This window comes from Pelophylax lessonae, assembly GCF_965119305.1.
Source record: "Pelophylax lessonae genome assembly, chromosome: 12".
Lineage (NCBI taxonomy): Eukaryota > Metazoa > Chordata > Amphibia > Anura > Ranidae > Pelophylax > Pelophylax lessonae.
This window is the reverse complement of record NC_138779.1, coordinates 157,303,457-157,317,048: the sequence shown is the minus strand read 5'-3', so window position 1 is coordinate 157,317,048 and position 13,592 is coordinate 157,303,457. Positions and strand designations below refer to the sequence as shown.

At 41.0% G+C, this 13,592-nt stretch overlaps 1 protein-coding gene across 1 annotated transcript in view; it reads right to left on the bottom strand.

Annotated features, from left to right (window-relative positions):
• LOC309568668 (excitatory amino acid transporter 2-like) overlaps positions 1 to 13,592 on the bottom strand; it is a 292,136-nt gene that overhangs the window by 95,403 nt on the left and 183,141 nt on the right. The window contains exon 6 of the mRNA XM_082274406.1: positions 5,388 to 5,621. Coding sequence (XP_082130532.1) covers positions 5,388 to 5,621 — 234 coding nt within the window. The remainder of the gene's footprint in view (positions 1 to 5,387; positions 5,622 to 13,592) is intronic.

Below are 13,592 nucleotides of genomic sequence, written 5' to 3'. Positions count from 1 at the left end.
GACCATCTTTTTAGGGGATCTGTCGGTAAACTTGACCTTATAAACCAGGGATACGGGAACACCTGAAATTCCAGTTTGTACCCTTGTGAAATGGTGGCGATAACCCAGTTGTCTTGGATTGATTCCACCCAAACCTTTGAGAACTGCCGCGGCCTTCCCCCCTTCCACGTGAGTGGGGGCGCCTCTTCACAGAGAGGGCTTAGTAGAAGACTTGGCTGATTTCTAGACCCAGGGCTTTTTCTGACCCTGCCCTAAAGGCTTTGTTCCGGATCCAGATGGTTGAAGCCCTCGCACCTGTCAGGAAGTAGAAGTATTGGTATCATGAGTGCTGGGGATTTTGAAAGAAGGACGCTTGCTCTTCCTTTTTAAGGGAAGCAACATACTCTTCGCCCCTGAGATCTTTTGGATATACTTATCCAGATCATTACCAAAAAGCTGTTCTCCTTGAAAAGGGAAGCCAGACAGTAATTTTTTACATGGTAATTCCGCAGACCCATTTTTTAACCAAAGGATTATGCGCATATGCACTGATATCAGAGCAAATCGTGACATTTGCCTTATGGAGTCCGTAAGAGCATCCACTGCAAAACAAAGTGCGAGGTAGATCTGACAGATCTTCCACGGACTTTCCTTGAGAAGGAACTGTCTTGGCCACTCGTTTATGTGGTCTTTAAAAGACTGACACACTCCTATGGTTGCTACTGCTGGTTGTATCGCAGAACCTGCAACCGCAAAGGAGGCTTTAAATAAAGATTCCAACTTCTTATCTGCAGGATCTTTAAAAATCTGGGCATTATCCACAGGACAGGTTAAACTTTTGTTAACTGCAGAAATATAAGCAGAGTGTATATTCCATTTCTTAGTAAACTTTTCCTCCATAGGATACAATAATGAAAACCTTTTGGGAGGAACAAAAATCCTATCAAGATGGTCCCAATCTTTATACATCTCTTGCTCCAAGAGCGGATGTATGGGAAACGTCTGCGGACTATGAGTAGGGCGCAATGAGCCTAGAGAGGAAAAAGAGACTTCAGCTGTCTCTAGGCGAGGAAATTTGTATCCAGACTGGACCATTTCAGTAAGAGACTGAATAAACAATTGCTGGGTCTGAGAGGTAGATATCGACTCCTCTGACCCTAACTCCTCAGAAGTGGAAACCTCAGCTTGACCTTCCATAGAGTCATCATATGCTACTTCTTCCACATCCTCTGCCCCATCCTGAACTGACTTAGGGGGGGCTCAGGTGAGGGAGATATATCACGTTTCTTCCCTTGAGATGCTGCAATGATACCAGCAATCCTACCCTCACGGCTGGCCAATGCCACAGCCAAATCATCCTTAGCGATGTAGGTTGCTGCAGAAGTACTAGGAGGAGCTACTATGCCTGACAACCGTAATGGCTCAGATTGGAAAGATGCCTCTGGCTCTTCAGGAGGAGTAGACACAGTGGAAACATGGCTAGGACCTTCAAGGCCTGACGGTGGCATCATAGTGCCTTTTCCAACTGTGCCCCTGACCCCGGCCCTTTCTCGGGCAGACATTGCTTTAAAGCAAGAAAAACCTGAGGTACTATCTTGAAGTGTACTCAAGGCTAGTGCCAAGCCTAATGCACGCAGCACTGATTATCCCCAGATACAGGACCTGTTTGTGCCAGTAACATAAACCCACAGTGACTCATGCAACCCAGCTGCTGCTGTTGCTCTGTGTCCCTTTCAGCCTATGACAGAGGCTAGTGTGTTGAAGACAGTTCCTTACAGAACGTGCCCATTTATGCATGTATCCACCTGCAAGATGCATGATTCATGGCTTTGTGTCCTGTGATGTACGAACATAAATAAAATATTCCATGGACTTAACATGCCTCTCAGCAAATAGCTTAGGGCATCTACTTCCTGAAAAGGGGTCATTTGGGGGGTTTTGTGCTATCTTGGCTTTTCATGGCCTCCGAAACTGTGATAGGTAGTAAGGAGTGACATCAACAAATTATGCCCTTAGAAAGCCTGAAGGCAGTGATTGGTTTCAGGGTCCTGTACGCAGCTAGACTGCCAAAAAGTTTCACAGATGGGGTATCCCCATACTCATGAGAAGCAGCAGAATGTATTTTAGGGTGTAATTCCACATATACCCATGGCATGTGTGAGCAACATATCATTTCTATGACAACTTTGTGTAAAATTTTATTTTATTTTTTTCATTTTTCAAACACCTGTGACAAAAAAAAAAAAAAATTCAATGGGCTCAACATGCCTCTCAAAATCTCCATGGGGTGTCTTCCTTCCAAAAAGGGGTAATTTGAGGGGGGGGGGGTGGTTGTACTGCCCTGTCATTGTAGCACTTCAATAATGGAATAGGCAGTCAAAGTAAAAGCTGCGTAAATTCCAGTATTTACACCATAGTTGGTAGACGCTATAACTTTTGCAAACCAATAAATACACACTTATTAAGATTTTTTTTATCAAAGACATGTAGCTAAATACTTTTTGGCCTAAATGTATGCCAAAAATTTAGTTTATTGGATATTCAAGAAAAAGTAGAAACATTTTTCTCAAAATGTTTGGTATTTTTTAGTTTATATCGCAAAAAATAAAAACCGCAGAGGTGATCAAATACCACGAAAAGAAAGCTCCATGTGTGGGGGAAAAAAAGGATGTAAATTTCATTTAATGTACTTAAATGAAATTTACATCCTTTTTTCATGACTGCGCAATTTTCAGTTAAATTCACGCAGTACCAAATTGCAAAAAATGGCCTGGTCACTAAGGGGGTAAATCCTTCAGTCCAGAAGTGGTTATTACTTCTGTTTTAAAAAGGGGGGGGGGATGAACACACTCGCAAGCACACATGGCCTCCTGGCCAGCAGACAATATATGAATATGTACCTTCCTCCCTCATCTATTTTAATTTGTCTACAGGAGAACGGTGCTGATATGGGAATCCTCTATGTTTTAATTGTGTTACTGTTTCTTTAATTAAATGTGTCTCCTGCAGACAAAGTACCGATACCCTAAGAGTTGAAACTGTTTAAAAATGGCTATTTATTTTAGCGAGTCTCCCAACCCAATCCTCTTACATTCCAAGAACCAACCGTTATTTCACCCCCCCCCATCCTATTTCTAAATAATAAAGAAAAAAAGAAAGAATATTTTTTTGTATATGTGACTTATGTACCCTTCCATATAATGGCTACTTTGAAACAAATTTCTAAATAAGCTCTTGTGGTAGAACTTCAACATACCTGGTCTACGCCCATTTTCCCAAATAAGTGTGACTGCTTTTTCTATCCTAATTTTACCCAACAACAGCAAAAATCAATAAATAAAAACCAACAACCCAGACCCACCCCAACAATCCCATCCCCCCACCTCCCAAGAAAGTCCCGTAGAGTATTGATTGTGGTTCCAGACTTTACTTGTGTAAATGCCAGGATTCTTTCTTACAAAATGTAAAAAAAAAGTGCCAGTGTGTAAACAAAAAAAAAAAAAAAACACCTATGACTCTCTAAACAACTTCACTTCTTAAATCATAACTCCAATCCTAAGCTCTTATAATGAAAAAATTGTCACTAAACCAAAAAAAAAAACCTTTGTCGCAGCCGCCTCTTGATATCTTTAAATCTCACCCTTCTTCTCTGTACCTCTGCAGAGAAATCTGGGAAGAACAAGATTTTTGCCCTATTAAATCTAATTTTTTTTTCATTTCTCTTACTTTTCTTAATATTATTTCTCTGTCTTTAAAAAAAAAAGAAGTTTCATGATCACTGGTCTTGAGATCCCTTCCAAAGAAGGGGTTCTCATCAGGACTCTGAGACCTTTCTATAGCAAAAAAAGAGGGATAGTTCTTCTTTCCTAAACACCTTCAGCAGCCATTTTTTCCAGAAAGTTTCTCATGTTATCCTCCTCACTCTTTTCTGGCTGAATTTGCGAACGTTGTTCCTCCTTAGTCTATTTTCCAGATCTTCTAGTTTAACATTTTGCTGCTCAACCGTTCCTTTTAATAGCTCAATTTCTTGTTTCATAGGTTTTACTTCATCCTCTACTCCACTGGCTCTGCTTTCTAGCTCTGTGCAGTGTTCTTGTACCTTTTGTAAATCATGTCTTAAAAATGACATTTCCTTTTACCTTTTAGCTGGTCCAATATTTCTGATAGGGCAGACTTACATCCCTTTACTGCTGTTAATACTTCTCTTAAAGATTGTTCCTCTGCCTCTGAGACCTCTGAAGCCGAGAGGTCTGGTGATCTCCCTGCAATCAGGGTAGAGGGTGCTGAAGCCGTCTTAGAGGGCCTACCACTTGGACTTAACCCTTTAAGAATTGCAGAAGGTGATAGAGATATCTGGGGTTGCAACCCTTTCACATTATTTTGAGATGGATTTTGTGCAAACCGTTCTAGTTTAGCTGCTACTTCCTTTTCGTTCCTTTGGGAAAGGTTGGGGCTGTGAGCTAGTCTCCTGCAGCCGTGATGTATCTCCCTTTTTCCTTGTCATTGCCTCTAGCCTTATATTTCAGATGATATACTAGATTTGAACAATGGAAAGAGAAAAAAAGAAAATGAAAAAGGAGATATCGGTTTCACTTATCTGTATATCTTCAAATACCAGTCCAAGAGTTCAGACAATCCAGGAGCCCATTAACCAAGGGGGCTTTCTGCTAGCAGGGTTTGGATTGATAATCGGTAATAAAAAATTTTAAATACAGTCCTCAAACCTCATTTTCCAGGGAATCCCAGGGAGCTCCTTTCAAGTCAGTAGCGGAACGGTTGAGATAGCCAGAGAGCATAGGAGGACCAGGGCGAACCACATAGACTACCTTTGGGATGAATTAGAGGCGTAGACTGCGAGCCAGGCCTTCTCTCCAACATCAGTACCTGACCTCACAAATGCGCTTCTGAAAGAATGGTCAAATATTCCCATAGCCACACTCCTAAATCTTGTGGACAGCCTTCCCAGAAGAGTTAAAGCTTTTATTATAGCTGCAAAGGGTTGGCCAACTCAATATCAGATACTATGAACAAAGACTGGGATGCCATTAAAGTTCATGTGCATGTACAGGCAGACGTCCCAATACTTTTGGTAATATAGTGTATCTGCCTGGAATTCAGCTTTCAAGCAAAAACCATTTGATGCATCAGTTACATACCATATGACAGATCACACAGTGAACGTGTTCCTTTTTTTGCATTTAAAATATTTGCACATGTTTATCATGAGTTTATATAACACACCACCAGAGATTATGTACTCCAGACATGATTTGTCATCACATTTGTGGTTGGTCTGCAAATATTTGAACTGTTGCTGAGAAATTAAATGTGAGTACATGCATTTAGGAAAGATTAAATTGTGCCTCTGTTTTTTAAATTATTATCTCTAATGGATTATCTGTTAATACCTGGAAGCTGTCCCAAGTGCAGTGATCCATGCCTGGAATATGCCAGCATAGAAATTGAAGGGGTTTTTCCTGGTGATGGAGAAAAATATAAGTGGCAGGATTATGCCTCCATGGATCACTAAGCCAACAATCACCGTAACCATGTACATGCCAAGCTGCCGGGCAACGGTCTCTAGATCTTTGATGCCTGCAATTTTCCCACAGATAAGAGAGGCAATCCCAAAAGGAGAGTACCTAAACAGAAGAGACACATTATATAGTAAGCAATAAAAAGGAATACTGACAATATTTCTAAAGCCAGCTTTCCTATTGTAGAAGAAAAAGACATAAGAACAAAGCAAATCTACAGGCACCACTAAGTGTATGCACATAACATTCTTTATCCTCTTGATCACCCCCAGAACCCCTGTACATGGGGTGTTCAATATGAAAATTCTGAATTCCAGCCCTTAAAGTGGAACTTTAGCACAACCATAGGTTTGCGCAGCCTATTGCATTAGGATGTGCACCCCAAACAGAACCTCAAACACACATGTATGTGTGTATACAGTATACAGTATATATATATATATATATATATATATAACACACAGAGCTCTGTTTGCATAGGAACAGTAATCTGGCCCTTCTCCCTGAAAAGCAGGGAGAAAAAAAAGCCGGATTAGTAAGTAAAAGAAGCACACATTACACATTGTTAGGTGAACAGATAACCCCTTGATGTTAACCCCTTTCCAGCCAGTGTCATTAGTATAGTGTATAGTATTATTACTGATCACTGTATTAGTGTCAATAGTGATGTCAGTCAGTTCACGACCCTCCCAGCCAGTAACAGCGCCAGATTGCCCGCCACCCTATCACAGTCCCACTATAAGTCGCTGATCTCTGCCATCACCAGTATAGTGTCATAGCTGCGTAAATTCCAGTATATATATATATATATTTATATATATACCATCGTTTGTAGACACTATAACTTTCACACAAAGCAATTCAAATATACACTTATCAGGGTTTGTTTTACCAAAGACATCTAGCAAAATACAGTTTAGTCTTAATTTATGAAGAATTTTATGGGGATTTTATTTCAAAATGTTTGGTCTTTTTTCATTTATATAAAAAATAAAAAACCAAGTGGTCATCAAATTCCACCAAAAGAAAGCTATATTAGTGTGGAAAACATTATATAAATTTCATATACGTACAGTGTTGCATGACCACGCAATTGTGTATGGGAAAAAAAAAAAGGTTGAACAAAACCAGCAGGACTCATTACACCAGAAGCCCTGGCAGAGTGCCCTCTTTCACCAGAAGCCCTGGCAGAGTCCCCCTTACATCAGAAGCCCTGGCAGAGTCCCCCTTATACCAGAAGCCCTGGCAGAGTCCCCCTCACACCAGAAGCCCTGGCAGAGTCCCCCTTACACCAGAAGCCCTGGCACAGTCCCCCTTACATCAGAAGCCAAGTCGTTCCTAAGTGCTAGCTAGCTGGACAAGAAATCAACTGGGTAGCTCCCAGATGAAGAAAGGGAGGAGACAGATGGGAGAGAGGGAGGACTACTCACTCACCGAAGGCTGGTATCTTGCAGTCACCACTAATCTTTTGGCTGCAGTACCTCAAATCTCCCGCCCACACATCTCCCTTCTCAGACAAAGGCTGTACACAAGGGCTACACTGTGGGTGGGGTAGACACATGGGATGGTAGTGGGAAGAGGTGGAGTGGATTGAGCCCTCTCTTCTCTCCTGTTCATGAGGGGGGGGGGGATTTTGCTTGCTTGGCATTGTGTAACAGATGCTTTGACAGGTGCAGACAGCAGCTCTAGCTTCTCCAGATGAATGGTTGGCAAACCCTGCTGGGGGGAGAGTTGCCTGGGGGGGGGCACATGTGAAATCCACCCTCCTAAATTCTGCCATGGTCCCCGCTAGGTGCCCCTGATCTTGGCTCCTATGAAAGCAGAAGAGGTATAGAAGTGCACACAGTAAGGAATCTGCTGCCAGAACTATAGAGGCAGCATCGGAAAATGTGGCCGACTGCCAGCTTACTCCACGGCTGCAGTCCTTCTCATAGGTTGTTCTTGGAGTACAATAACCAAAATAGTCCCACTCGCAGCTGTCACTGCCAGTGAGTGTCCATTGGCAGAGCATGCATTTTCACCAGAAAAAATACCTGAATGGTGCAGGGGGTGATGAGGGTGTGCCCGTGCACATGCCTATGAGCACACCCACTACAGTGTGTGACCCAGAAAAAGCATGCAGCCAAAGAAATTATTTAATATAGATCCTGGGGTTGTGGCTCAGAAAGCTTTGACATTATTGGATTAGCATGACAGTCACGTCAGTAATGGAACCTACCAACTTTAAAGATAATTGAAAATTAAATACCTCCTTCATGGCCTATGATTCTGTTTGACTATGTTATTTGGAAATATTGCCCTATACTTGCATATCTACACTAACAGAAGCAGCAGAAAATATTGTTGTAAAGAAAGTGTAATGAAAAAATGCATCCATATTAAATAAGTCTACAAATAGTGCTATCCACAGCTAAAATGGCAACAGTGAGGACATTTTATAAAAGAGGGAAAAATTGGTTTTTGCTTTACTGCTGCCTAGTCAAAGAGCCTCTACAAGAGCAGCCAATATACTGTTGAAGCCTGAATAGCTGAAAGGCTTATCTTAAACCAATTTTTTTGCTTGCACAGGATAAAACTATACACTATACTAATGACACTGTCTGGAAAGGGGTTAACATCAAGGGGTTATCTGTTCACCTAACAATGTGTAATGTGTGCTGCTTTTACTTACTAATCCAGGGATTTTTTCTCCCTGCTTTTCAGGGAGAAGGGCCAGATTACCGTTCCTATGCAAACAAAGCTCTGTGTGTCTACAAATAGTGCTATCCACAGCTAAAATGGCAACAGTGAGGACATTTTATAAAAGAGGGAAAAATAGGTTTTTGCTTTACTGCTGCCTAGTCAAAGAGCCTATACAAGAGCAGCCAATATACTGTTGAAGCCTGAATAGCTGAAAGGCTTATCTTAAACCATTTTTTTTGCTTGCACAGGATAAAACTATTTTTGCTTTCCTGATGCTCTATAAAGCGCTATTCACACGTTCACATTTTGAAGACGTGCACAAAATTATGAACCTAAACTGACATTAGGGTCTCTGCTCCAGCATTTATGTTCCCCCATTCGGTGTGTTCCACTGAGGGTGCAGGTCAGGCTAGGTGTCCGCCCTGACTCCATGTAATCCACAGAACAAGTAGAGAAAACTCTCAGCCACCGCACACCATATAAGGCCAGCGTGTCATACTTGATAGCAGCCTCAGCCTAACTCCATCTGGACCATGCCCCCTTACATGTTTGACCCCACCGATGGGGTGTAGTAGTGGCCCTGTGCGTGGGGAAAAACATGTCAGGAGGTGTGGCCCGGCTGGAGTTAGGCTGGGGCTGCTATCACCTTTTACACACTGAGCTTGTATAGTATGTGGTGGCTGAGAATTTTCTCTACGTGCACAAAATTGTGCTTTTTTTTTACACATTTATGAAACATGATGAAAACACATATCGCGTTTGCGGTGTTATTTATTGTTACTTATTCCCCAAGCACGACTAGCAGACTTGCTTTTTACAGAGCACAAATGTGCAACAAATCTGCCAAATTGTGCAGTAAAATGCACAAAAATAAATACAACAAAAAGCTACATGAACTACTTTCATGCTTTTTTACGCACGTAGGGCAGCCCAGAAATAAATGGGTCCCCTAAGTATTTTGCACAACAAATGTGCAAAAAATGCCAAAAAATGCTGGGTAAAAATGTTCTGATGCTTTGCCTGCACAAAGAGTGCCCTGCTTGTCGCTGCAGTTGTTGACTTGTTTATAAAGCTTTCCTGGGTTACATCACATGTATTGCCTGTGCTGTACAGACATGTACCTCCCACCCTTAGTTCCACTGCTACTTTGATTATACTGTCACTTTCATTATACTATATATGCCTATTAACAGCAGAAGGGCGGAGAGGATAAGATATTGTTTGAAAAGAATGCAAATATGGCATTACTCCTCACGACCTGCTGCCCATAAAACTAGTCCAGGGCTGTCATTATGGCCAATATTGCTGTGCCCATTGCACTTTCCACAAAATAAAATAATTTAGAAAATCCCAAAAGGAGTGCCCACAGCATGTGCACATTCAGGAACTCAAGGAACTGAAGATCCTTTAACAAAACTTACTTAAATCGTAAGCTCGCACAAGCAGGGTTTTCTGAACTGTGTTATATTGAACTGTATATTAACTGTACTGTGTCCTTTAATTTTGCAAATTGTTGTGCAAACTATTGGGGCTATATACGTAAATCCTGTATAATAAGAAGCTGTCGGGTTGTTTACCTTTTCAGCAATGTGATGTTCATACCTGTAGATGTCACTATTCACAGTTGTTACTTGTATGATAATTTCTATACTCTGTACAAGTTAGTTACAGGTTTCTGTTCACATTATGATATACTTGTGGATGGCTGATTTTGTTAAAATGGCACTCTATAACTACTCTGTCTCCCAGACTACAGGACTCAGATTGGAGACAAGGGTGTCTCTTAAATCTCTACAGCAGTGATCAGTTTTTCTTCTACCACCTTGGTGAACCTTCAATACCATTTACTGCTTTAATTAAAATTTTTGAGAATTACATACATGTTTACATACATGTGGCAAGTCCGACCGAACACTACAAATGCACTCCCGGTCCGGACGAGACACAGAGGCTGACATCACACAAACTCCTCCAGACGCGTTGCGTCACTACACACATGACTTCATCAGGGGTCCGGACCGGGAGTGCATTTGTAGTGTTCTGTCGGACTTGGAGCAGGATTGTGATTTTATATGTGAGCGATGCTATTTTATTTTTAATGCATATTTACGGTTTTACACGATGGGAAATCTTTCAATTTATTTATGGTGATACGTGGTAGAAAAAGTGGAGAGGAATATTGGAAGAGACCATACAGGATGGATTAGCATTCCTGACAGCACTGAGGAGATTTGTGCTCACCTCCTTGAGGTGAGCTGCCATCCACACACTAGCAATCACTGCATGCGGTAGAGAGTGATAATCAATGGATACAAAAAGGAAGAAAAATTATAGTTTAAAAAGATTATTATTGTTTCCAGGAAGTGAAGTGAAGGAATTTCCTTGGTACTTCTATTATCTTTGAAAACTTTTTCAAGTTTGATTATTCTTATAATAAGGAGAACCTGATAGTGTACAGTTTTATGAACTGCAATACTAGTATTTGTGCACTAATTCATTTGTATTCACATGTATTGACATATATTTTATTATTTTTGTTTATGTGTATACACAAGGATTAAGTTTTATGTTTTTTTGTTATCTTTATTGGGATTTATTGTACACATTGAGTTCCATTTCAGCAAAGTGCTGCATCTCTCTTATATTTGAAGATTTAGGATGGATGAGCAGGCTAATCAGCATTATGAGATGAGCTCTAACTATGACTCTTTTGATGATACCAAGTTGCTGCCAGAATCAATCGACTAATTTCCCACATTGATCCAGCCTGTGCTTGGCACCACAATGAGAAACATGTTTATATCTCTCAGGGGCACACTGCATGCTGACATTATGTCTTTTATGCAAAAAGTCAGCTCTGAAACAGACGCTGTAGGCAGTAGAGTTGACCACATTTAACAAAATGTGTGAATTTGCCTCCATCATTCATGATCTGGTAGATAACCATGACATGCAAGAAGATAAGTACACTAGGATAAAATCAAATTTAGCAGATCTTGAAGCCAGATATAGGTGCAATAACATCAAAATTAGAGGTATACCCATAACAGCCCAGCAATCAGATCTACACCGATTTGCCACTGATATGCTTGCTATCTTACTACCTGATCTGAAAATCTCTGAATTGATTATCCATAGAATACACTGTTTACCCAGAACTTCCCATATACCTGACCAAGTGCTTAGAGATATTTTACTTCACATACATTTTTTTTTCTCACATGAAAGAGCAACATATACTCAAAATAAGGAATACTGATCAGCTTCACACTCCATACTTCAAATTTCAGTTCTATGCGAATATTTCGCAAAATACTCTACATATGCAAAATAATTTTAATACTATTGCGAAAGCCCTGAGGAATCTCAGAATCAGATACAAGTGGGGTTACCTAACCAAGCTTTAAGTCTCCAAAGAAGGATCTACTCATGTTATAGACTCTGTGAATAAGGGCCTTTGCCTCTTAGAGTCTTGGCATATTATTCCTGAAAGCTCCTCTCCATCTGCCTCTGCTGTTAGCTTAGATAGAGTTGATTCAGGATGGCACTCTGTACCTTCAATAAATTCCCACAAGCTGCAATGACCCTATGTGAGTCTGCTGAACATTAGAGATGGCCTTGCGGTTCACCCGGCGGTCGGTTTGCGGCAAACTTTGCTCGTTCGCAGTCCGCCGATATTGCGAACATATGGCGTTGTTTGCGGCGGCCATATTAGTTTACATTGGGGAGAACTTTGACCCATGACACATCCATCAGGTGGAACAGGACAGCCAATTGAGACATTTCAGCACATGGACATACCCCCTACCTTATAAATAGACCTGAGCTGGCTGCCATTTTACATTCTGCTTTTTGTCAATGTAGGGAGAGGTTTGCTGTGTGCAGCAGGGACACACTGTCAGTGACACAAATCGCTCTGTTATAGGTCCACAAAAGTCCTTTTAAGGACTGGTATTTTGTATAGGTGTACTATATCTATATTGTCTCTTTTGTCAGTGTAGGGAGAGGTTTGCTGTGGGGAGCAGGGACAGGTTGTCAGTGACACAGATCGCTCTGTTAAAGTACCACAAAAGTCCTTTCAAGGTCTGGTATTTGGTATAGGTGTACTATTCTTTGGTGTGCAGTGCACTATATAGGGGTGTAATACAATTATAACATACTTTCTAATATAGAAAGCATATTATAGTGGATTTGTATTGTGCACTGTGCAGCATTGTGACTGGTGTGGGGAGCGTTTCTGCAGCAATACTACAAGTACAAAGAGTGACAAAAGCACTTTTAAAAAAGTATTATAACTGGTGTGATAGACCAGTGGCCCCCCTAAACGACAGATTGAAGCGGGGTGTTATCTAACAATATATGTGTATTTGGGTACTGCAAAAATATTGCCTCTTTTGCTGCGATAACTGTGCTACACACAGTGACAACAGTTACTGGCCATTTTTTTGTAGAACTGGAGTGATAGACCAGTGGCCCCCCAATACCACAGATTGAAGTGGGGTGTTATATAACAGTATACTTTTATAACAGTGTATTTTTGTCCTGCAAAAATGTTGCCTCTTTTGCTGCGTTAACTGTGCTACACACAGTGACCACAGATACTGGCCAATTTTTTGTAGAACTGGTGTGATAGACCAGTGGCCCCCCAATACCACATATTGAGGGGTGTTATCTAACAGTATACAGTACTTTTATAACAGTGTATTTGTGTCCTGCAAAAATATTGCCTTTTTTGCTGCGTTAACTCTGCTACACACAGTGCCAAACTTACTGGCCAATTTTTTGTATAACTGGTGTGATAAACCAGTGGCCCCCCAATACCACATATTGATGCGGGGTGTTCTAACAGTATACTTTTATAACAGTGGATTTTTTGTCCTGAAAAAATATTGCCTCTTTTGCTGCGTTAACTCTGCTACACACAGTGCCAAATTTACTGGCCAATTTTTTGTATAACTGGTGTGATAGACCAGTGGCCCCCCAATACCACAGATTGAAGTGGGGTGTTATCTAACAGTTTACTTTTATAAGTGTATTTGTGTCCTGCAAAAATATTGCCTCTTTCGCTGTGTTACCTCTGCTACACACAGTGCCAAACTTACTGGCCATTTTTTTGTATAACTGGTGTGATAGACCAGTGGCCCCCCAATACCACAGATTGAAGCGGGGTGTTATCTAACAGTATACTTTTATAACAGTGTATTTGTGTCCTGAAAAAATATTGCCTCTTTTGCTGCGTTAACTCTGCTACACACAGTGACCACAGATACTGGCCAATTTTTTGTAGAACTGGTGTGATAGACCAGTGGCCCCCCAATACCACATATTGAGGGGTGTTTTCTAACAGTATACAGTACTTTTATAACAGTGTATTTGTGTCCTGCAAAAATATTG